The sequence below is a fragment of the Kogia breviceps genome, chromosome X, assembly GCF_026419965.1.
Source record: "Kogia breviceps isolate mKogBre1 chromosome X, mKogBre1 haplotype 1, whole genome shotgun sequence".
NCBI lineage: Eukaryota > Metazoa > Chordata > Mammalia > Artiodactyla > Physeteridae > Kogia > Kogia breviceps.
The window spans coordinates 122,738,139-122,764,332 of record NC_081330.1 but is presented as its reverse complement, the minus strand read 5'-3'; the positions used below and the strand labels follow the sequence as shown (position 1 = coordinate 122,764,332).

Below are 26,194 nucleotides of genomic sequence, written 5' to 3'. Positions count from 1 at the left end.
TAATTAAGATTAACTTACGTGATATTCCAGAGTCGTGAAAATCAGAAAAGGTCCAGAACAGCATTAACAGAAATATAACGCTAGCTACCTGTGTAATGTAAAACTGGACTGTAGTCACATTTAAAAAGTAAAAAGAAGTGAAATTAATTTTAATAATGAAATGTACCTAACATATTCAAAATATTATCGTTTCCACGTGTAATCAGCATCCACCAGGACCTCAGTAAGTGCAAGTCTCGATGAACTGTGACGGTTTCAAGTATTTGGCTTTTTTATATATGAAATAAAACGCAAGAAAATAAAATTTTAGCAGAGATTTATTCATGGAAGGAAGGAAAGAAAGGGGGAAGAAGGGAAGAACTGAATCAGGAACCCATCTTGGAATACTTATATTCAGCCTAATCTTACCCACCCAGATTTATATGTGTCTACACGCTATTCAGAATGGTGATCCTTAGATCATCGAAGATCATGAATCTTGAAAAACAGCCTATTAATTTCACCCTACTTCACAATTTTTTTAAGTTTCTTAACAACAAGAGCTAAAACCAGAGAAGTTTCTGACTGCCCCTTGGTTAGAGGGAACAGTAAACTAACCGGGGGTTTTCACGCCCCACGTGTGTCAGCTTAGCTCACTTGAGAGTCTAGCTGTTGCGTGTCTACACTAGGTACCCTGGGCACGGCAGGCAACAGCCCGTTTATTTCCAAGTATCTTCCCGCGGACAGTCGGGACTACTGGTATAGGAGGAATTTTTCCAGTGGCTCCGGCAGATACAGTTTGTGGATGGTCTGATGACAGGTGCGACCCAAGCACTTCCGGACACACAGGCGGCACAGCTGGGAAAGAGCAGGCGGGCCTGAGGGAGGAATTAAAACGCGCGGTCACAGAGGCGGTGTCAGGAGATGTGCTGGGGCCCGAGGGTCGGGCCACAGGGACCTCCCGGCTCTAGCTGCGCATGCGGCGGTGCTGGCTGGGTCCCCACTCACACTCGGCGGGGCCCTCCATTCTCGCAAGGATCCCGGCTCAGCAGAGGATCTGGAGAGAGGATCCAACTCACTTAGACCCTATAATACCCTGAACCCCAGTCTCATGGGGTCTCATGGAGTCATGGTGCCCAACCAAGACGTTGAGTCCTGAAGGAAAGCCAACTAACGAGTGTCCAAACTACGGCTGAATAGGCTGACTGAGCATTTGGCTGGGATCCTTGTCACACAGGGGCATTTGTAATCATGCCCCATTATTTCCTTAGCTGACTGTATCGATAAAGATCCACGCAAGTAGATCCATGCGATTCCTGGACTATACAAAGTTTTCCTTTTCAAGAAAATCCTATTGTCACAGCGTCCAGCACCCCCATGAGAAATGGTGACTACACAGGCAAAGAAATAGCTGGGTGACACTTGGATAGATACTGCCGAGGCGCGTCCACGTGACAGAACGCTACTGGAGGAGCAGACCATCGCCCTTCGTTCAAAGCTTGGGAAGCAAGGATGCAAAGTGTCTCTCCTGTCACACAACAGAGTGACCTCTGACATAGCTGCTGTTCATCCTTCTAGAGCAAGCAGCTGTATGTATGAAGACAGAGACAGAGGAACTTGTTTAGAAGAAATATGAATCCTGGACCTGGAAACATTTTTGATGGAAGGAAACAGGCAATGTGACACCTCCTATAAACCATATTCTCAGCGAAGAGTTGTTAAGGGTCCCATATTTCCAAACTGGGAGCTGGTAAGGAAGGTCCTAATTCTTCCAGTAGAGGCTCAAATCAAAGAACAATCATTAATGACACAGACTACCGGAAATAATCTAGACCCATCTTACTCAACGTGTGACCTCAGACTGGCAGCGTCAGCTTCACCTGAGAGCCTGGTGGCCGTGCAGCGTCTGGGACCCCACCCAAGAGCTCCTGAATCAGAATCTGCATTTGAAGGAGGTCCCGAGGTGATTCATATACACGTTGAAGCTTAAGAAGCACTGGTCTGGAGAGTATTCCTGAAACTATTGAACCAAGCACACCACTCGGAAGGTATACAAGACCGGGGGGCACTTCCACAAAAGGGAACTGGTGAGTGAAATTAAACTCTCCCTCACTAGCAACTGTTTCAGAAGATCCAGGATCGGGGCATCAAAACATTAAGAGTGCACATTGGGGCTTCCCTGGTGGCGCAGTGGTTGAGAATCTGCCTGCCAATGCAGGGGATACGGGTTCGTGCCCCGGTCCGGGAAGATCCCACATGCCGCGGAGCGGCTGGGCCCGTGAGCCGTGGCCGCTGGGCCTGCGCATCCGGAGCCTGTGCCCCGCAACGGGAGAGGCCACAACAGTGAGAGGCCCGCATACCACAAAAAAAAAAAAAAAAAAAAAAAAAAGAGTGCACATTGGAAACTTATGGTTACCAAAGGGGAAGAAAGGGAGGGATAAATTAGGCCTGTGGGGTTAACAGATACACACTACTGTATATAAAGTAGATAAACTACAAGGACCTACTGTATAGCACAGGGACCTATACTCGATATTTTGTAATAACCTATAAGGGAAAAGAATCTGAAAAAGGATACACACACACACAGACACACATCTGAATCGCTGTGCTGTATACCTGAAACTAACACGACATTATAAGTCAAGTATACTCCAATAATAAAAAAAAAAAACAAGAGTGCAAGTTGGAATCCTATTTCTTGGTTAGCATCCTAAGACCTACTTTTTAGTAGCCAGGTAACCTTCTGAAAGCCCATCTCTTCATGCTCCTCTTTTCCCGCCTGCAGCTGGGATAGCACCAGTTACTATAAAGTTCTCATGGCTTTAAAGTTCTGAGAATTCAGTGAGCTGAATCTATGTTTCAGACCTAGCTCAGTGTCTGACACGTGGAAAGCTGAATTATTATTATGACTTTAATAGTCTCCCGAGCAGACAAACGCTCAGAAGAGGCTCAGACAGTGTTCTCCTTCTGTAGGGACACAGCACGGTTCTCTTTAGAATCTGGGATATGAAGCCTTGTAGACGCCACCTTCCCTCCTCGAGCATCTAGAGATGCATTAGCCCCTGTGGACACGGGCGTGGGGCAATGCGGAGCGCAAACCCACCTACTCCCTGAGCTGGAGAACAGGCAAACAACCTCACCGTTTAGTCCAGTTTCTGAAAGACACACTCTGTGTCCACCCGACTGTCTCTACTCAAGCATTTTTCATTTTCCCCCAACTGCCTCCAAATATTACAAAGCAGAGTTTTGGTCTGCTCCATCACGTGCTTATGCCAGGATAGACAAGACGGCCCAGCCCTTTCACCAAAGTTCTCCTGATTATTTTCTTGTTAATGCAAATACAAAGCAACATGCCAGTGGTAAGTAAATGTCCCTTTGTTATAAGTGAATACGGCCAGCAGACAAAAATCCCATCTCTGAGATGCTAGGACTTGCCCCCTCCCACGTGCCACTGCCAATTAAAAAGACGAAAAGGAAAGGGTTAAGAGAGTCTAGCGGGGAGACCGGGAGGAGAGAGGGCACACGTGCCTGTGGAAGAGAAACGGGCGCCCAGCCCTTCCTTACCTTCCCGGAGCAGAAGTGCCTGCTCCGCGCCGCTTTTCGGAGCTGCCAGATCAAGCGCACTTTTGCCCTGAGCGTTTTTGCACTTGAGGTTAGCCCCGTAGTCTATCAGCAGGTGGATGATTTCCACACTGTTCTGCTTCGCGGCGGCATGGAGGGGGGTGTCCAGCCACTGGCCGTGGTCAACATTGGCTCCTTAACAAAGCAGATGACCACAATTCAACACCCAAGGTTAACGGAGAAGCAATACGAGCCTGCGATGTGCTAGCCAGCGATAACGACATCTTAAACGCCACGACATATTTGACAAGTCTTTGAAAATATATGACTGAAGCTCAGACCCTCAGCAATGCCTACTGTTTCCAAATACTCTGATGAGAAAAGTATCGAATAAAGAGATTTCTAGTTATTTTCAATGCTTTACTTGCCTTCCCACAGGAACTGTGTGACAGACAAAATCAAATCTTCGCAGCTCCTTTTACATAGAGTTATTTTGCTTTTTGGCAAAGGACACGGCTAGGTTTATTTGGTATTTACATTATTCTGGGCTCGAAAAACAGTTTTCTGAATTACTATAGGGAGTGGTAAATGATAGGGGATTTAAAAAAAGACCAAAAAAATCTTAGAGACAAAAATTCTTATTTAAAGGTTCTTAATACAATCTCGACCTTTATGTCAGTGGCTAAGTTTGGGGAATCTTTAACCAAATAATAGTTTCAAGACCTTTTACTCTTCCCTGGACTCTCGGTTTCTGTACATGCCGTTGAGAATTAAAAAACTAATTTAGCAGGGTTGATCTAAAGCACTCAATGACAAATGTCTGCTGTTTTTACTAGCCAGCATCTTCCTGGTGACCGTCACACCTAGATTTCCCTCTGGGGAATTATGTCCCATGATGCCCAGCTCATGTGTTTCCAGTGAAGCCCTACAACTGCAGTGTAGACTGAAATCTAGGCCTAAGCCAATCAGGGTATTGTATTCCCTGGGCCGCCATGATTGGTTCAGAAATGGACATGTGACTTTTAAAAAGCCAGTGAAATACAATTGGTTGTTTTCCCCTAGGATTTATGGGAAAGGGACTCTTGCTCTCTCTTCAGACCACCAAGGAGAACCATACCAGGTAAATGGAGCCAATGTCAAAAGAAGCAGAACTGAGAACTACAGACACTCATCTCTGAAGTTGTTTTAACCATTTAGATATCAAATGCTGTCAGAATGTTGTCCAGCCTGGCAAGAACTTTGCCTCTGAAGCCATGGAAAACCAACGAGGTTAACTGGTTCTTCTCATGAAAAGACTTCTGGAAGTTACCTAATTCTAGAAGCTTCTTCACACAGTCTAGCCTCTGATAGGTGCAAGCCACATACAGGGGAGTTCCAAGGTGAGGCACTTCCTGGTCAATGTTAACGTTATTTGCCAGCAGAATCTCCATGCACTCTCTATTACCTGGTGGAACACAAGATAACCTCACTCAAGTAAGGGAAATATTAACTATTCACAGAATTATAAGACTGCTTATCTGGAATGGGCTTTAGAAGCAACCAAGATTTTTTTTTCAGCAGAAAAAAATTGGGGAGGTGGGGGAAATCTTAGAAATCTCCAACACAGAAAGATTAGAAAGAAGAGCATGCCCATGCACTGCCCCCTGCCCCACTGAGATTCTTCCCTGCAGCCTCGAGGTACCTCCAACCAAACTAAGGGTTCCAAGGAACACAGCTGAAATCACTCTCTATAATAAGTCACCGGACTACAGGCAGAGGTTACAAGACCCAGGGGAATAAACGACTCATGCTATTATTACCCTGAAAAGCCAGTGCTCAAATCCAAGGCCCAGCCCTGACCCATCCATCTCCATTACAAATCTCTCCTTCTCTTCCTCGCCCATGCATGTAAGATTGGGTGAATGGTGACGCCATGCACCTCCTTATTTTGGTCAACTTCTAAGACCCCTGTGAGAATTAATAAAAAGCCTCAAGTATAGAATCTATTTAAATGCACTCTCAAGTTTAGTGGCCAACAAGAACTAGATAAATAAGCATTCTCCTTGGAGAGTTCACCCAGTGAAGAGATAGACATGATTAATTTGCAGCATAGGAATGATTTGTTTGGGAGCAGATGCTTCTGAGGTATTGATGGGAGTTTTATAAAGAGTTGGTTCTTTTTTGAAGGTTTAAATGTTTCCTAAAAAAACCAAAATCTTATCCTCACTGATTAGCTTAACCAACCTTTTCTTTAGAGATGACACCAAAATAAGCTTCATCTCAAGCCTGCTTGATTCATCACAAATTCTGAATTAAGCATAATTATGCATTAAAAACTACAAGTAAGGCTTCCGTGAATTCCAACTCTTTTACTATTGTTCACATAAGTAAATTTTATACCTCAATTAGAGCATTAATCTGTCAAAGTACTGACTCGGACTGACCCCGCTTGTTCCTAGAGGTTTAAAGCTGTAAGAATCCAGAAATAATATCTAATCAGGACCTAAAACTGCCTGATAAATTCAGTGTATCTAATAAACATTTAAAATCATAACTCCTGTCCCTTTTTTTTTTTTCCAGAAGAAACTGAGCCTAGCTTGAGTTAAATGTAAGTGTTCTCAGGAAGTTTTTAAAAAATGAATATATAAAGTCAAATGACTGGCACTGGTATAATAGTATCTAAAATCATGAATTTCCTATCCATCCTTCCACTCTGTGGACACTGGGCCCTCACACGTTTTTATGATACAGAAAAAAATATCTAGAGACACATGAATTCAGCTGTTTATGAGAAGCATGTATATACCAGAGGTACACAGATACCAAACACTCCATATGTAACCATCCAAGCACTGCAGAATTACTTAATTCAAACCATTACCAACGTTCATCCATTTTTAAGCATTTGGATGGAAATACAGATAATAGATTAATTTTTACTTCAAATCAATATTTTAAAATTTTTAAACATTTTTATACTATTTCCAAAGTAGACTATTTCCCTACAACGTAAAGGACTTACTTGAAGTTTGGGAAATAATCAGCATCACTGATTAATTAATAAATGTTTGTTAAATACGTATAGGACATCAAAACCATAGATACATTGAGACTTGGGGGGTTTGTATCATTTACAGTAATCCACTGCAAAAAAAAAAAAAAATACCAAGTGACACGTTTAACAACCTGGGACAAAACTTTCACTATTGCCTTTTGAAATAAAGACTTTAATTCTCATTATACCAGCAAAGATCACTGTGCTACAGTGTTCTAACTTCTCCACGGTATTTCTTTTTTTTTTTAATTAAAAAATTTTTTTTTTCTGTTTTGGCCGTGCTATGCAGCTTGCAGGATCTCAGTTCCCCGACCAGGGATTGAACCCGGGCCATAGCAGTGAAAGCACCGAATCCTAACCACCAGACCACCAGGGAACTCCCTCCACTGTATTTCTGATCTCAATAAGAGAATAACTCCACCGCTGGGTAACACAAAAAATGTTGCTCTTTGGGTGTGACCTTTGACAAATGGCGTTGGCCTTTCAATGGCTCTTCTTGTTCATGTCTAGTCTATGCATACAGTTTTAAAATTCCTTAATTTTACTCTTTTCCATCATTTCAAAAGCAACTGAGAACACAGAAATCTAGAATCCACCTCAAGGTTTCCAATGGCACGGTTTTTTACAGTTGCAACTCTTTTTCAATAACTAATGTCCTTGAGAGCTATCAGCTCATCTAGAGTATATTGCTTGTTGTGGACAGTTACCCTTAACCCTCCATTAGAGACACTATCGGTCTGGGCTTTCAGACACTTTCACCACTTATTTTATGGTTGTGGTTGATGTTTTATGGGCTTTGGGGCATGAACTGTTCTTTTCTGGTAAGGACAGAGACATGAACACAGTACAGCTCGTGGAAGTTACCCCTGCACTCCTGACTCCACCAGCTGACGCCCAAACACCAGCAAGGAGCCTCAAGCAACGCCTGTTGGGAGACTGAACCCAGGAAGGAGGACATCGGAGGCAGACAGCCATTCCCTGGTTCTCAGAAGAGCTGCCTCATGCCCCAGTGGTATTTCCTAAACATTTAGGTATGTTCAAGTTACTGCTGTGGGATTTCTAAGCCACACCTAGTCTACTGGTAAAGAAGATTTGGGCGATCCTTGCAAAGTAAACACTCTATGACTGATTCATGCAGATTGGAGGGAGCCCACCAATGTTCTGTGTGCGACGTGATGCCTCGTTTACCTCTCTTCACTGCCTCGTGGATGGGTGAAGCCAGGTGCACCTCGAGCTGGGCCTTGGCTCCAAACTCCAGCAGCATGTTGACACACGCAGCGCTGCCACTGCAGCAAGCATTGAAGAGGGGCGTGGCTCCGTGAACTGTCACCCCATTGACCTAACAATGGGCAAAGAGAGAACCAGAGGGTTTGCTATTTCTTTCTCACCATCTCCAAAGCGTGCATTCCTATGTATCTGCCTGGAGAAACTTCCCATGCCAGGGAATGAACGAGGGAACTCCACATCCTTACAGTATTGTGCAGGTTTTTTTTAGGTACCAGTAGCTTATCAACTCTCACCTATAAATATCAATAGTAGCACAAATGAGGCCAAATGGGACAGTTTTAAAGATGTACTCAGGGGTATTCTAGAGCTTCCTAGGAGCCTCCTAGTTGTGAGGAGTGGTCCTGTATGGTGGCTCAGAACATGGTCTCCGGAACAATTAGCTTGCGTTCAAATCCCAGCCCTCTCTCCTTTATGTGCTCAGAGATCTGGTTGGGATACTAACTTTCTGTGCCTGGGTTTCCTTATCTGTAAAATGAGGACCGTAAAAGAATCGACCTCAGGAGGTTATTGGGCGGATGAGGTGAGTTACTATATGGTAAACACCTAGAACGTTGCCTGGTGCCCAGTAAGCGTTCAAGAGACATTTGCAACAATTATCTCCATGATCTCCATTTTCCATTCATATGGAAAGGTGAGAACCAGAACATCTGGAAGGCATCTTTGAGTATTAGCGACAGATTGAAAAGAACATCCTGGAACCAAGGCATTCTGGTGGGGAGGCTCTGGCAGGATTGACATGTAGGACAACGAAGGTTTGATGTCAAGCCATTCTGCCTCAACAACTAAGGACATAACGCTTGTGATCATCAGGATGCTAAATTTTCTTGTTTCAGAAACAAGATCTTTCTCCGCAATGCCAGCATAGCCCCCATTCAACTGGAAAGTTAAAGATGAGATGCTAAGATGGCAGAGACAGACACGGACAAATATGTGTAAATTCATAACCTCTAAGGATTTCTAGCATGTTGTGATTAATTACATGTGGAGATGGAAGAAACAGGTTGATTTCAGGCTTGGGGCTGGGGAGACCAGGAATATGTTTCACCTGGTCTCTGAGGCTGGGAATCCAAGAGAGGAGCCACTCCCAGAGGGAAGAACATGATAAGCACAGTTTCAGATGCACTGAGTTCGAAGCAACCACGGGACTGCCAATTTTGAGGAATTTTCTACTGATTGATCAACTTTCTCTATTCCTTCTCTCACTCTGATTTGAATGTTAAATAGTATAATATTTAGTGACTGTTCCCTCATAAGATTGCCAAAGACAAGGGACCACGTCGTACTCTTTGTCCCCCACAGAACCTCCCAGAAGCTCCTCCACTTCCCACCTGTGACTCCAGTCACCTAGCTTCAAAGAAAATGGCCACCCCCAAACTTTGCCCTCAAAGAAGCACTACCTAATGAAAATACATGACCGCTATGGCATTGGGAAAATCGCTTTGCCCAAGGAAGACTTTTATATTCAGTTCTACACAAAGAAACCTGACTTCCATATAAAATGCAAAGAAAAATCTTTTGTTAGGCACTTAAAAACATTATAGCTCATGAAACAAAGAATACAAGGACTGAGTTCAAAAACGAAAGTAACGGGCTTGCCTGGTGGCGCAGTGGTTGAGAGTCCGCCTGCCAATGCAGGGGACACGGCTTCTCGCCCCGGTCTGGGAAAATCCCATACGCCACGGAGCAACAAGGCCCGTGAGCCACAACTACTGAGCCTGCGTGTCTGTAGCCTGTGCTCAGCAACAAGAAAGGCCACGATAGTGAGAGGCCCGCGCACTGCGATGAAGAGTGGCCCCCGCTTGCTGCAACTAGAGCAAGACCTTGCACAGAAACGAAAACTCAACACAGCCATAAATAAATAATAAAAATAAAGGAATTCCTTTAAAAAAATATTTTTTTAAAAAACGAAAGTAACATCAAAACAATATCTGGTGACTAAATAAAACTCCTTGACATTTACAAAAGTATTAATTTCAGAATTCTATGCTGATAGCTGTACTACATACAGCAGCTCAGTCACTCCTTGAAAAGGAGAGAATTTAAAAATAAGATAAAGTTCATTGTGTAGTGTTTTTCCAATGTATTATTTGTTACAAGCTCATTTAGTTTGATAATTTTGCTCAACAAAAATCGTTGTGGGTGTAGCGTGTTGAATTAAGAGTGGTTTTTGACTGCTGTTCTTATTTATTTTTTTCATAGTTTTTTAAATGTAATTAAAATTTTTTGGCCGCACTGCGAGGCATGCAGGATCTCCTCCGCCCAGGGATGGAACCCATGCCCCCTTCAGTGGAAGCGCCGAGTCTTAACCACTGGTCCACCAGGGAAGTCCCCTGTTGTTCTTTTTTTTTTTTTTTTTTTTTTTTTTGCGGTACACGGGCCTCTCACTGCTGTGGCCTCTCCCTTTGTGGAGCACAGGCTCCGGATGCGCAGGCTCAGCGGCCATAGCTCACGGGCCCAGCCGTTCCGCGGCATGTGGGGTCCTCCCGGACCGGGGCACGAACCCGTGTCCCCTGCATCGGCAGGCGGACTCCCAACCACTGCGCCACCAAGGAAGCCCTCCCCTGTTGTTCTTTTTCAATGTGTTCTTTTAAATGTTTTAAAATAAGTTTTCCAAGATAAGTTTTCAAATTACTTTAGCTCAAGCTGTTTTTTTTCCAAGTTAGTATCACAGTTCTGAACAAATTCCGTAAATTACCTTATCTGAACGTTGGCACAGGGACATACAGGCTGAAGGGAGGGGTAACCACCAGTGTCTTCCCGACCATCCAAGAATATGGGCGCCGACGGGGCCAGGCCTGCGCACCCCACCGCGGGGAAGTGTTCTGGAAGGTGATGGGTCTTTAGATATTAGCGGTTGCACCTGCGCAGCCAGACCCGCGGGCGGGGATGGTACTCACGTGGGCGCCGTTCTCCAATAGGGCCTTAGCGCAGGCCACGTGGCCTCCCAGGCACGCCTCGTGGAGAGAAGAGACCCGGTTAATTGTTACCAGGTTCACATTGACGCCCTACAATTTGGAGAGAAGTGCGTTAAAGGCTGCATCGGCAATAAGAATAAACGGCAAGGTTGTCGGACGTGTTTGTGAAGTGTTCGTGGCCTGCGGGCACCACCTAGAGAGGAGTAGAGGCCGCGACTAGGGGAATCCAAACACAGCTGGGAGCCTCGGATTCATTGATTCAGCAAAAGCTCATTCAGTATCCTGGGCCAGGCGATGTGCCAGCACCTGGGGCTTCAAAGCTTATGACATGGGTCTCTCTCCTCTAAGAGCTTAGTGGGGAGACAGAAATGGTGGGGTATGGTGGGGAGGAACCCAGCCAGAATACTGCCATACTGGAAGCCTGCTCACATTTTAATTGGGGACATAGGGTATCCTTGAATCTGCCTTGGGGAGTAAGAGAAAACTTTGCAAATGAGGTAGTATTTAGCTACGGCTTGAAGCATAAAAATTTCAAACTAGGCCGCATAGCACAGGGAGATCAGCTCGGTGCTTTGTGACCACCTAGAGGGGTGGGATAGGGAGGGTGGGAGGGAGATGCAAGAGGGAGGGGATATGGGGATGTATGTATATGTACAGCTGCTTCACTTTGTGATACAGCAGAAACTAACACACCATTGTAAAGCAGTTCTACTCCAATAAAGATGTTTTAAAAAAAAAAAACTAGGAAAGCAAAAAAAAAGCATTCCCTTAGGAGGGAACAGGATATGCAAATGTGGGACGCAGAGGAGGGCGAGGCAGGGCGCGTAGGTGGATAGTTGCTATATCTCTGGATCAGAAAGAGCCCACACGTGACAGAGGCGGAAGAAAAAAGAGGGAGTGGGGGGAGGGGGAAGATGAAAGGGGACGGTAAGCTAGAGCCAGATCGTGAAAGGCCTTGGTTTCCGAACGGGGGCGGAGGTGGGGATGACGCCCAGGCTCAAGAGTAGAAAGTAAAATAGTTGATGCGATGCTCGTAGGGTTCCTGGCCTGAGTAGCCGTGATGCTGACTGCCAGACCTCCACTGCCTGCCGAGCTCTCGGCAGGACCAGGGTCTGGAGCCCGGGGCTTCTCCTAACGCTCTTCTCCTTCCCCAGATCCGAGCGTCTCCGCCCAGTCCTACCACACTCGCCCTCCCCGTCGTGCCGTGCTCCACTTTCCTCGCCTCGGAGTCCATTTGACAGATGCCAGGCTCCGCCTAGCTGCCGGCCAACTTCACGCCCTGACTGTACAACTTGGCCCTTACCGCTTGCCCCCATGATCGCCACTTTCTATCTGTGAAAGGATTTAGGTTCTGCCACGACCCAGCCGAGTTCTGCTTTTGATTCTCTGCCTCGAAACTGACCTGCTGAAACGCTCCAAAACCTAGTGCAAGACCCTGGACCCCAGACCCCAACCTAAGTTCCCAGCCCCTCCCACCAGACCTCCGTCGTGCTGGCTGCATCCCTCCGGTGGCCAGCAGCCGGGACTAACCCCGGACTGCCAGTCCCATCGTCATCTTAGGGCCCGTCTGTGCCTCCTTGGTCCTGTCCACGTTGATGCCCTAAATATGATGTCATTACTCCAGAGCCGTGCTGTATATTTACAATTGGATATCTAATACAAGGAGGTTTCTTTTCCTTTTCCCATATATAATTTCATTTTAAGAAAAGAAAAATAAGAGCATTAAAAAAAATAGTCCACAAGGAATTCCCTGGCGGTCCAGTGGTTCGGACTTGGCGCTTTCACTGCCGAGGGCGCGGGGTTCAATCCCTGGTCCGGGAACTAAGATCCTGCAAGCCCCGCGGCGTGGCCAAAAAAAAAAAAAACAGTCCACAAGGTGGCAGCAGTGTGCTTTAAAGAAAATCATTGATCCGATGCAAACTCTCAAGAATCCCTGGAATTGTACAAATGTAATGCTGGACAGGCCTGAAAGATCAGCTAGAGTGACTCACTATCATTGCAGGTGAGAAAATGGAGGAGCAGAGAGTTCAGAGTATTAAGATTTGAGGTTCCCCTGCTGTCGATGACAGCCAGTGTGATCGTCAGAAGCTCCCGACCCTTGGTTTAATGTTTTGCTCACAGCACTCCACACTGTCTACATGTAAAACAGAGTAGAAAATAAAGTAGAATAATCCATTTTTCACCAGTGTGTAAGGGTAAAAAAGTGGGGATGTACTAAGAAAAGGCTGAAGAATTCTCCATGAAGAATGCTCTTTACACGGTGAAGGACACTATAGAAACCAACATGCTTATAAAATACAGTTAAAGGGGCTTCCCTGGTGGCGCAGTGGTTGAGAGTCCGCCTGCCGATGCAGGGGACGTGGGTTCGTGCCCCGGTCCGGGAAGAACCCATGTGCTGTGGAGCGGCCGAGCCCGTGAGCCATGGCCGCTGAGCCTGTGCTCCGCAACGGGAGAGGCCACAAGAGTGAGAGGCCCGCGTACCAGCAAAAAAATAAAAATAAAAAAATTAAATTAAAAATTTAAAATACTAATAAAAGTATTGAGGTCGGGGGCCAAGAAGGAGCTGAACGCAAGACTTTTCACTGTGTACCTTTTCCTATCATTTTAATTTGGAAACCATGTGAATATGTCACATATTAAAAATAATCAAATCAAATAACAGTTTAAGCACTTCAAGACAGGGGAGGAGGAAGTCAGAGGAGGAGAGAAATACATGAGGGAGATTAAGAGGTACAAACTTTCGGTTGCAAAACAAGTGCGTCGCTGGCATGAAATATACAGTGTGGGGAATGTAGTCAATAACTATGTAATCTCTTTGGCGACAGATGGTAACTAGACCTATCGTGGTGATTATTTTGAAATGTATAGAAATATCGAATCACTATGTTGGGTAACAGGAACTAACATAGTGTTGTAAGTCAATTATACTTCAAAAGCAAACTCATAGAAAAAGAGATCAGATTTGTGGTTACCAGAGGTCAGGGGAAGGGGGGCAGTAGGGAGAAGGAATTGGACGGAGGGAGTCAAAAGGTACAAACTTCCAGTAGAAGATACTAGGGATGTAATACAGCATGATACAGCATGACAGATATAATTAACAAGGCTGTAATTGTTATATTATGAAAGTTAAGAGAGTAAATCCTAAGAGTCTTCATCACAAGGAAAAAACTTTTTTTCTATTTCTTTACTGTTATATCCATACGAGACAGTGGATGGTCACTAAGCTTACTGTGATAATCCTAACATAATGTATAAGTCAAATCATTACGCTGTACACCTTAAACTTATACAGTGCCGTAGGCCAATTATATCTCAATAAAACTGGAAGGAAAAAAATCAAACCAAATAAAATTTTAAGTGCTTACAAATAAATAAGCAAGTGATAAAACCAAGGGCAAAGTCCATTTGATTATTACTGGCAGTACTGTTTTCCTTTTGCCTCCACTTTTTAAAGAAGTAACACAACTCATAAGGGAGAAAGAAAAGGCACACACGTACACACACACACAGAGAAAAAGAGCAGCGCGTCCAGCCGTTTAAATTTAAAATAACGAAGCCAGGTTTGGTGGCAGCTAGGATGTGGAAAAAAGATCTAATGACTTACCTCCTCTGTATACACGTAGACTCTAAAACAAAGTAAATGGAATGTGTACACTTTCATTCATCTCACAAATATTTACTAGGCCTCTAGTCATTATTCATGGTGCTAGGGATACGGTCATGAGTAAAACTAAATTAGCTTTAATAACTAAGACTTGAAGAAATCTTCACAAAGGAGTGAGATTTACCCATGTGTCGACCTATTTCAATGTTTGCTTTTGAAACAGTGGATCATCAGGGTAGGCAGCCTCTCACATGGTTCCCAGTGATCAAGATGGCAATCAGATGCAATGAGATGTCACTTTGGAGACAGGTTCTGTACTGAGACTTCCTTCCTAGGCCCTTTCTCATGCTGTCTGTGGAGGAAGCCAGCTACCATCTTGTGACACAGCCCTTTGGAGAGGCCCAGACATCAAGGCATTGAAAACGGCCAACCACCTCATGAGTGAGATTAGAAGCAGATCCTTCCCCCGCTCAAGCTGTGGGATGACTGCAGCCCTGGCTGATACTTTGCAGCCTGCAAGACACTCGGAGCCAGAACCACCCAGCTAAGCTGCTCCCTGGCCTACAGAAACCATGAGAATCTAAGTGTTTGTTGCCTTCAGCCACTGAGTTGCAAGGTAATTTGTTACAGAGCAGTAGCTGACTTATGCAACTTCAGGGCTGCTGTTACTAAGGCACACTGGGAGAGAGCAAGGTGAGTTAGTGCAACACGGGTCCGAGGGCGTCCCCCATCAGCTTCACAGGGAAACTTTTTATGAAGCAAATGGAAACCCAGAAGGGGAAGGGTGGAATTGGGGAGCAAACCAGCCAGCTCCCCAAGGAGGGAGAGGCAGGAGGAACAAATGGTGAGTTGTGGAGAGGATGCATCCACGTAGAATGGCTGTGCTGGGACCCAGATGGGGCCAGCAAGACCCCTGCTGCAGTCAAAGCTGATCAAGAATGACGCTTGATTAGAGCATGAGCGCCAAGGATCAAGGCTTTCGTTTACTCACCTGTGCAATTAAAGTTTTCAGGGCCAGTAGGCGCCCCTGAGCTGCCGCTTCATGAAGTGGAGACCGATCGGCCCAGCAATCTGAAACACACATCAAGCTCAGAGTCAAGGTCAGGAGGCTTCTTCCTCCAGCTTCTTCGTGTGCCCACCCACTGTGAGAGGAGGTCTGGCGGAAGGGGAGGGCAGCTGGCACCACGCATCAGGTTCCCCGGTCAGCCACTCCCAGGGTGACCAGCCACTGAGGATACAGTCCATGGGCGTGGAGAGGGAGCACAGACCATCTCTCTGGCTTTGGGAATACATTTCGTTCAAATAAATACTGCCCAGCGATTGAATCCGATAACTCTGAATAGGCAAAATGAAGGGCACAGCTGGTCCATGAACTTCCCCACTTTCTTCTTTCCCCTGCCTCTCCCCCTTCACGCCTACCCTAAGGCATCCTATATGCCAGGAAGGAGACCCTAATCAGGGAAAATGGTTTTGTTCGAAATTCCCTAGATAATTCTTTGATTTTGGTAACGAAGCCGATCTGTCATCACAACGCAGAACGTTGTTTTTCAGATGACATAATCCTCCAAGAGTTTTTGGTGGGCAGGTAGAATGTGATGGCTAAGCGCGGGGCCAGTCCTGCCTCAACCACTGTCTCTACCAAAATGGGCAAGTTACTAAAATCGTTTGAACCTCAATTTCCTGATCTGTAAAGTGGGGGAATAGTAATCTAGTATTTAGCAGGTTCTTTGGTCTCTAAGTAGGCCAATAAAGTATATCCATGATGTCAGGTGCTCAAGAAAAGTTATGATTAATCAGTACACATGGTAGGGTAGCGCTCTAAGGAACAGCCTTAGAACTGCCTTACAAATGTATTTTTCTTGTAATTGCTTGTCAGGAAACAAGACTAACGAGCTTAAGTGAGCATCTGAGAAGTAAGCTTCTATTAAACATGCCGAAGGACAATCATTCGTTTTGGAAGAAAACCTACACTGGTTTGCAAAATTGGGGCATTCTTCAAATTATAACTGTGCTCTTCATACATTGACGAGCACGTCATACACTTTGGGTTTAACTCAAAAGGCCCATCTTATCACCTCTTCCTAGGTGATCTGGATGGCGCTAAGAATTCAGGCTTTCCCATACCTACAACCTTGACAAAAACAATCCCAACAAATATGGCATTATGTGAACTTGAAGTAGTGTGTCCTCAAGGAGAGACTGAAGTTTTCCAGTGGATGAGAACCAGGGTTCTAACATTTCCATAAAACCTCTTCTTACATTGAAACCCAATTTTTATCTTCTCCAACCCTCTGGGTTTTAAGAAGGGAGAAAGCTAGAATGAACTCTACAGGGTTGGATTGAAATTGGAACAATTAGAGCAATCGGTATGAAAATGTGATTTTCAACATATGTGTGTATATGGAAAGATGGTGCCTACAGAAATACCTATGGGCTGAAGGTGGGATCTGGTGACCCATCTGGTTCTCTCTCTACAGCTATATCTATATATCTCTACCTATAGACAGATATATAGATATATCTAGATAGACAGAACAGCACTGTATACTGAGAAAACCTAAACCAGGGCTGCCTGGAGAAATGGCTGATTCCAAGGCCGAAATGCCAAGAAAAATGTAAGATGGGCTGCAAACATCTTGCCAGAAAGTAAGGAAGTGCTCAATGAACGACGGGAAATGTCCAAAAGTACAGAAGCTGCCTTGAAGGGGCTTCCACTGGCCAAATACGGGACGATTTGAGCATGAAAATCAATAATGATTATACCCTAGCAAATAAAACAGGAATCTGTAAGGCCTCACTGACACAAATGAATATATAAACAGGGAGAAGAGAAAGCTCTTCCTCATAGTAGAACACCAACTTTAGACACGTAGGAGAACTAATAGAATCGGCCTCAAATTATCTCCCCACAAAATAATTACATAGTTATCAAGGGAACAGGGGTAGTCGTACAGTGGAACAAAATGGTAAGCACCACCTTACCCCGGGGATCAAAATTAACCTCAGGGGCGGTGGAACCAATGGGCAGAGTGTGCCATCGGTTGGAACACAATGAGCCACACGCCACAGGCTACTGGAGGGAACGCAGTGGAAAGAACACAGCGTCGCTGGGAATATTCCTGCTCAAAATGCATAGCCCGAGTCTAATCGTGAGGACACCTCACACCAACTCAAACTGAGGGACGTTCTCAAAACTAATTGGTCTGTAACCAGACTGAAGGCGGCTGATGAGACACAACATCTAAAGGCAACATGCGCCCGGATTGGATCCTTCTGCGATCAAGGATGTTAACTGGACAGTTGGATAAACATGAATGGAGTCTGGGCCAAGAGAAGTGGGAATTCTTTGTACCACTTTAGTTCCAAAATAAAAAGTGTTTGTCTATCTCGGGCTTCCCTGGTGGCGCAGCGGTTGAGAGTCCGCCTGCCGACGCGGGGGCCGCGGGTTCGTGCCCCGGTCCGGGAGGATCCCACGTGCCGCGGAGCGGCCGGGCCCGTGAGCCGTGGCCGCTGCGCCTGCGCGTCCGGAGCCTGTGCTCCGCAGCGGGAGAGGCCACAGCGGTGAGAGGCCCGCGTACTGCAAAAAAAAAAAAAAAAAGTGTTTATCTATCTATATCTACCTCTATCTATCCATCTATTAATCTATCAATCTATCTAATCACTGGTGAATTGCATACTTCTGATATGCAGAATACTTTTTCTAGTAAGAAAAACAGACAACAATTTTAACCTGAAAATATAACGCGTCTGTATGTCCACTTGTTCCTGAGTCAGTTAAAAGCTGTTGAGTGGAGGATTTTTCAGCCTCTGTGGACACTGATCATTTGCATGAGCTCGGAATAATGAGGTAACGTACGCAGAGAATCCTCAGCAGTCAGCTTTGGTTTTCTTCAACTACACCTCCATCCCATTCAACAGGAAGTGTGCGTCAGACGCGTCGCCCTCTCGCCTCGTCAGGCTTGGAGAGGGACAAGCGCTGACTTTGGAAGGATGGTCTTCCCCCGTGGATGGCAACTCAGCGCCCTGACCGACCTAAGAAGCAAACCCACGGCTGTGGCTTTGTTATTCTTTTGTTCTAACAATCGCCAGTCGACCGAGTCACCTGAAGCTACTCTAAGTATTTGCTTCAAACCAGGATTTAAATGGCAACTTGCTATTATTAACTTAGAACAGCAACATGAAATGGCTTTATTATTTCTAAAACTTGCCTCCAAGCGGGCCGCGGTGTCCCCTTTCCTGCCGGGAAGCAGGCACCTTAACCACGATTTCATCCTGTTTCTGGTAACTTTCTGTTACCCCTCAGCCCCCTAAGACGCACGCCATCCGTACACACGGCCTGGACGGATCTCTCAAACAGCGCGCTGATGAAGGCGGCCCCACACAGGAGAGGACGTGCCACGTGACTCCATCTCCATAAAGTACAGAAGGGCCAGACTCATTTCAGGCGTTAGGAGTCAAAAGTACCATGAGAAGGGGCAGGGACTGCCTGGAGGTGGGTGGGGTGAGGGTCATGGCGGTAACAGGCAGTTCCTTGCTTTGGGGTTTGCGCACTTATCTGTATTTATGGCATACTTCAAGAAAGAGATTTCAAGACCACCAGTCTACTGGTCAGTCCGCTTTAAAACTGTCATCTCCACTCCTCTGCCCATTCTCAGGGCAGGGGATGGCCCCCTCTCCACCCGAGGAAGGGCAGCATGTTCTCACTTCCCTCGTGAGGTGCCAACAGCCCCTCTGGTGCCGTGGGGGTCGGGAGAAGCGAGAGGGATGGAGAGATGTCTCCCTAGCAGCCTGGAAGAGGAGACCAGTCCTGTGCACTCGGCCTCAACTGCATGTCTCACACCCGGTGCCTTGCCTACGCACTGGCACTTGGCCGCCTCTCCTATAGTGCCCCCATCAATGCAGCATCCTCTGATACCCCCAACTCCCACCCCAGGCTCCCGAGGCCGAGGCAAGCGTGCAGGCCATCTTCTGATCCAGTGAGGAAGAGCGAAAGGTGGGTGGTCCCGGGCTTCTGTCTCCTCGCCACTGCTTTCCAGTTCTCTTTCTCCCTATTTGAGGAGTCAGTTTGAGAACGCACCCCGTTCTGGTTTTAAGAACTACTGGTTCTTCTATCCCGCCCATCCTCCTGGTAGACTGATTTGTTGGCGGGGGGGGGGGGGTGCCTTCCTACATCCCCCTTATCTCTGTAAATAATATGAAGTAAATCAACTGGATCGCCGTAAATGTGGAAGTCATGTCGGTTTCCCTACTGGAAACAAAGCCACTCTCCTGCAAGTCACCTTTCCGGTCACTCTGTTTTCCAGCACTTGCTTCAAAGGACCTTGAAGGGTTTTCACACAAAACGCTTTTCCAGAAACTCTGCCGCGGTGGGCGCTTCCGTTTTTCTATTCTGATTCCCAACACACAGCCTCTTGCTCTTATCATTCTTGTTTTGCAAATTGGAGCTAACTGCGAGAAACTGAGGATAAAAGGTATTTGGCGGCTAGGGAGTTTTTCCATTCCTTTCAGGAAATACGTATCTAAGATCTCCAAATACATGAATGCTGAAGTAGCAATCAATCCTTCGCTTCTAAGGCAGTCTATTTTGAGTTATTTGGCACGCTGCCTGTGTCACAGGGCTGCAGGCACATTTTGAAGATTGTTTACTGTACAAATATGTTTACTTGTTCCTGATGAGGTGTATGGAAAATGTTCAAGTACATTTGCATTCCCCCCTTTGACTTTTTCTCCGAATGTGATCTATATCTCCAGTTCTCAGGCTCTCTGAATAGCAATTTCATGACAATGTCTAAAACCATAGATTTCAGTAACAAAATGGGTCCAGATGAAATATGGCTGTCCAAGCTCCAAGAATTCAAGATAAAAATCAATTATTATTTTTAATTTTTTTTTTTTTTTTTTTACAATTTTTACCCTTCCTAATTCCAACAAGTATTTGAGACGACTGGTTTATTTATTTATTTTTTTAACTGCCTGACTGGTTATTATCTCCAGCGCCCACGAAACAACCTTTATTCAAGTTCCAAAATCATATGAAGGAATATCTTCTCCTGTAGCACTTATCAAAAAAAAAAAATAGAAAATTCAAATGTGAACCGAAACATAGGTAAGAGCCTAACAGAATTAATGATATCTTAAGTAAAATAAAGGTAACTGGAAAAAAAACATATTACAAGAAATTTCCCAAGGTATCAAAAGTATTATAATACGATTGAGTTAAAACGCATACCCTCTACAACACTGGGCTCTGGCCAGGAGATGAACTACAGTCAGTGAACATCTCTTTGTAATGTGTTAGAAAGAAGCTTCCTTTGAACCCATTAGGAGCAGGAGAGCTGAGCTGAAGATGACAGGCCGGGTGGCAGAGCCCCTGCTGAGTGCTGTGTGTCCCAACTTGGGAAAGCCAGCAGGCACCTGTGATATATAACCACTCAGAGGATGGGTGGACCAAGGCTTGAGGAGACAAGCACCAGCGCTGAACAAGGCGAGCTGGAGGACCGGGCGGGAATGGACCAGAGGCGAGAAAAAGAACTGTTGACGTGGGAAGGATAGAGAAAAGGAGTCAGGATGGTGAGTCAGGCAGAGGCGTGGCCATCAGATCAAGGTCAGTCCTTTGAATTTAGAAAAAACAAGGACAACTGATTTTAGGCAAAACACTAAGAATAGAACTCATTTTTTTAAAGGGTACAATAACTCCACAATCTCTTACCTGCAGTTGTAAATTTCCCCCAGTTCTGAAAACCAAGTTGGAAACAAGCTCCTCTGGCAGCAAACATGGTCAGGACTCAGGTTTACCAAACTATTATTTTTAATGCGTATTTTCACCTAGTGTGAATATCGGTATTTTTCACTATAGAAACATCAAAACGTTTGATTACGGGAGGAAGGTCCAGGTCCTGCTGGGAGTGCTGCGTAATATACGGTATACACACTGTGTAATCATTCTAGTATCCCCCAGACTCTTGAATCCTGAAACATGTCTGGCCCAAGGGTTGTCAATAAGAGATTATCAACCTGCATCTAAACTTTATTTTTATCAAGTTTGATGACCAATCACTGTACTAAATATAGCTTCAGTTCTGGCTAAATTAGCAAAGGTTGAAAAATCATATCCCACGTCTCTCGGGAGACAGAGTGCCTGCAGAAATATCTATGGCCTGAAGGCAGGGGCCAGTGATACATCTGGTGCTCTAGATATAAGAATATCAAGGGCCAATGACAATGTTTCAAACTTTATATATTATTGACAAGTTACACAAAGAAGCCGGAAAAAACTAAGTACACCCAACCAAACATAGCTAACTCAATTCTGATGAGTTATTTACAAAAGTAATAGCTTCAACCACAAAGAAAGTATCGAATGATGTACTCCAGAATATGAAAAACAACTTTCCAAAAAATTTTACAGCCGAAAAACAAGAAGATATTTAATGAGGGATGTGATGCTAGGTGCAGCTTCTAAAAGAAAAGTGCCAGGACCTATGACAGGCTAAACTCTGCCCTGGCTGAGTTTTTTACTACCTCCCCTTGTTTTTGACAACACTGACGATAGTTTACAGGAACAGAATATGCTATGAGACTCAAGAAAGTTCTGAGATTTTGGTAAGGTGATTAGCTGACTTAGTGATTAAATGTCACATATTTTCCCAACAAACATTTGTCTGACCAACAAGCAGCAAAGGTAATTTCTGGTTTGAGTTGAACACTTAGACAAAATTTTGTTCTTGGTTTTTAAAATGTCTAGCTTTAAATAAATAAATAAATAAATAAATAAATAAATAGTATCTGTTAACAGTGTCAAAAGAAAAAGCGCTGTTGGAATCATCAGTTTCTGGCGTATTATTGCCTGATTACAGAAAGCCTTATTTGCCAAATCTGGATATACTCTCTGTTATATACGTGTGTGGGTGTGTCAGTGGTGTATAGACGTATACGCAGCCATCCTCACACACATACACATGTATATAGGAAGGAAATTAAACTGAGAAATTAACAGGCACTATCAACCCCACTGCTGCTTGTTACTGATCACTGAAAAACACGTTTTTGACTTTAGAACACCAGGCTATTTGCAATAGAACACCATGCCATTTGCAAATTAAATGAATATTATCCTAGGAGCTTCAACAAGATATTTGAGTTAAAAAATGAGTGTGCTCTATTTATGAGAATCGTATCATGGCTCCAGGTTTTGACTCTTATAAGACTTTCTTAAGAGTACTTCGTTCAGGACCACAAGGGCAGAAATAATGCACACGAGCGCCAGGAGAAAACATTTTGAACACACTCTTGCTGATGTTGACTGTCGGACTTTACTAACTTAAGCCATGAGGATGATGTATCTATAAGAACATTAAAACTGTGATGGAAACGTCTAGAAAGCCCCTGCCCCGATTTACAAATTAAATTAGGAAACAGCTTTTCAGATTATGCTTAACTTGAAATTAAGGTTACTTTAAGTTTTTTTTTTTAAAACCAAGTCAAAGAGACATACCTCCCTGAAACGTGTGACAAATATAATCCCCAAAAGAAACCTCTTTCCACACTCCGAGCCTTCTGCCACTTCCCGAAGAAACTTCGGGATTCTTCTCATTTTCCCCTGTTAATTGAAGCATTCTGATGCTTTGTCTTTGGAGGTCTTATCTCTTCGGATAAGACGGCCGTTCCCTAGTGTCCTTAAAGTTGTCAGGTGTATTGGAATCACATAAGTCTATTTTGAAAGAGAATTCAGGGTGCAAGGTGAAATGGATACTAGATAAAGAATGAGGTAACCCTGGAACCCCTGCGAACGCTAAAAATACACAGGGAAATTCGGAACTCTGTTTATGAATAAATACTCCTCTATCCAGTGGCAGTCCCAGCAGTAACCACGATATCTGATTCATTTACTTTCATAGCCTCTCCCTACAATTAGCGTGAACCATTTCTTGAAAGAAATGGAGACTGAGTTCTACAAAGCAGGAGACTTTAAAACGTTTGGACCAAAGGTTGGCATTTCATATTACAATAACCTTTGTTTGCTGTGCTTTGCATGGTGCTGGGCATAAATGGATTCACTGAAGGGTTTTTTCCTGACAGTGACAAGTGGCTAAGCAATTCGAATTGCGAATAACAGCACACACACACACACACAAATACATATACATATAGCATATATATTGCTGATTTAAATCAAATTTATTGCTCATTCCATTTCTTGGGGAAAACAGTTTTGTAAGAATGCACTGTTAACATTTGAATACAAATATTCAAGAAGATAATCCTATAAAGTAATTCTTTTGTTAGTAGAAATGAGTTTTCCCAAAATACTCTTAGAGAGCCACTAGTCTATTCACTTCTCAAATAATAACTGCTAATGAAACTACTAATTTGCAGAAAAGAAAGCTGAAAATCCTTCACAAATTGGTGCAGTCAACACCATTTGCTACTTTAAATAATTTTTTAAAACTACCCACTCAAAGCCAAAGTTTAAAGAAAATCTGCCTTCTAGAAATATTATTCATATGAATTATCTAGCAGGTTTCTTTTAAAGCACTGGGAACAAATTCATGTATTTTTACCTGAAATTTCACCATAGATCTCTTCTGTTATCCTAGCCGCTTCTTTTCTATTTCCTTTGACGATATAGAAATGGGTTAGGAGCGCCAAGAACACTTTAATTAAAAGCTTGAAGAAAAAAAAGGTAGCAAACATTGTAATAAAAATGTTTTTAAAGCCAAAGGAAACAGGACCGTCCTCCATTTTGGCTCACACTCTGTATAGGTTCTTGGGACTGCAAAATTTCACTGAGTTATAATTGGTATCATATGATATCTATTTTAAACCTTCTAGCTCTCCGTGTTCCTATTACAGAGAACTGAGTTTGTAGATTCTAAGCTAACTGTGATTTGGCGACTGCATGCACTGACATTCATGGCAATGTTAAATGAAGTAAAGAAACTTCCTTCAAACCAGAAACACCCAATAGTTCTAGACCTACGTTCCTCAGTGTTGTTTAACAAACACAGTTCATGCTCAAAACGTTTTTACTCCTAAATCCCAGTTTTTGCTACATTATATTGGAAGGTAGGAGTGGAAAGATAGAACAAACCTTTCAGATCCCATGGGGACGAAGCAAGTTATTTGAAGCTCAGGAAAAGAAGTACTAATACATTCTATGCTTTTGGTGGGAAGTACCAGTCCCCGGAACGTTTCATTTCCTCTGCATTCTGAGGTTTACAGGAGATAAAGCCCAAATCTAAAGTATGACCAGTTCAGAAAGATTATTTACTCTAAGGCAGTATTTAATAAAAGGCCCAGCTCGATTTTCTTCTTTTGGCCGCAACACACGGCAAGTGGGATCTTAGTTCTCCAACCAGGGATTGAACCCGTGCCCCCTGCAGTGGAAGTGTGGAGTCTTGACCACTGGACCGCCAGGGAAGCCCCTAAAAGGCCCAGCTTGGAGGCCTCTCCAGACTGGAAGCATTAGACCACTGGCTGTAATAGTTTCATCCATGACAAAGTCCTCCGGCAACATTCCTGGTCGTTTACTTCCCATTGTAGGTGTCAGTAAAGGTGGTGCCTCGTTCTGGAAAATGTGGGCCATAGTCGATCATGGAGGACTTACAATGAAATGGATGAAGATGATCTAGGTTCTGGGTGAAGTTCCCAAAGATTCTGTGAATCAGCACCTTCCCTCACTGGACGATACTCTCTTGTAACCCTGATTCTTTGACATGCGTCAGCTGGCCAATACCGGTAAAACTGATTTATGTGTAATTTTCCTCACCTGGGAAAACTAGATGAGGTAACTCTCGGTCTCCTGTTTCATTCTTGGCTATATTCGATTTTCTAAATTTCTACAACCTCTTGGAAAAGACAAGCCCAAATAAAATTATAGGAGACGAGTAAATCAATCTTATTTAATAAATGCTTGATGCAAAAATACAGGAGTTTCTCCTAGCACTCAGGCAAAACAGAATGACTCCCTATGTAAGAACCATCTCCCTGTACTCTGTGAAAAGGGTAAGGCATGAGAATCAGCCTTGCGTCACAATATACAACATCCCCATTTCCGTGTATCACCACGCCATCACGAGCTTGTGCGGTTTCCATTCTCAAGGACATATATTAACATATAAGGTTACTTAACCCAGCTTAGATTACCTGCTGGCGTGCCAATGTATGCAAATACACCAACACAAGTATTTCAGTTCTTTTCAGGTCTCTTTCTCCAATTGTTCTGTAAGAAGGTGATCGTTTACTCACCACAGCCCAGTGGTGTATCTAGTATTACATAACACTAATCAATCTTGTTTTCGCCCTAATTTTCATTTAAAACCTGGCTGTTCTTTTTGTTTTACATACCAGAAAAGCTGGCCACGAGAAGCTCGACTTTGGTACCATTTCAGAGAGACCATCTTTAGCACGTTTGAGCGCTACATTTGAGATGGGCGTAGAAGGCTACTGAAGTAAGGAGTTAACTCATGGTATCTTTGAAGGAGGCGAAACCACCTAGAGCTCCAGGGTTTCTCAGCCTTGGCGCTACCGGCATTTTGGGCCAGATAATTCTTTGGTGTGGGGGGCAGTCCCAAAGCATCATGGGATATTTAGCAGCATCCCACTTGATGCCACTGCCCCACTCCTGTCCAGCTGGAACAAACAGAAATGTCTCCAGGCACTGCCAGACGTCCCCCAGGGGGCAAAATCACCCCTGCCACATCCAGTTGAGAATCACTGAGCCACGACCAAATACGAAGGGTAAAGGATAATCAACTCCCCAAAGTACTCTGAATACAAATCAAAATCTGCAGAGAGCTTTAATTTTCAGAA

At 44.3% G+C, this 26,194-nt stretch overlaps 1 protein-coding gene across 3 annotated transcripts; it reads right to left on the bottom strand.

The window, feature by feature from the left end:
• Positions 1-299: 299 nt before the first annotated feature.
• On the bottom strand, positions 300-24,170 carry ASB11 (ankyrin repeat and SOCS box containing 11). Of its 3 annotated transcripts, none has more exons than XM_059050873.2 (7): positions 23,944-24,170; positions 15,375-15,454; positions 10,762-10,869; positions 7,766-7,916; positions 4,853-4,987; positions 3,547-3,738; positions 300-857 (listed from the first exon to the last, which is right to left on the bottom strand). In XM_059050873.2, the coding sequence occupies exons 1-7, from the start codon at positions 24,122-24,124 to the stop codon at positions 733-735; spliced, it is 972 nt and encodes a 323-aa protein (XP_058906856.1). In that variant the 5' UTR covers positions 24,125-24,170; the 3' UTR covers positions 300-732. The 3 variants fall into 3 exon arrangements, with proteins under 3 accessions (XP_058906856.1, XP_058906857.1, XP_058906858.1); XM_059050874.2 differs by lacking the exon at positions 23,944-24,170 and adding an exon at positions 22,878-23,152; XM_059050875.2 differs by lacking the exon at positions 4,853-4,987 and having other exon boundaries at positions 23,944-24,157.
• Positions 24,171-26,194: the final 2,024 nt, after the last annotated feature.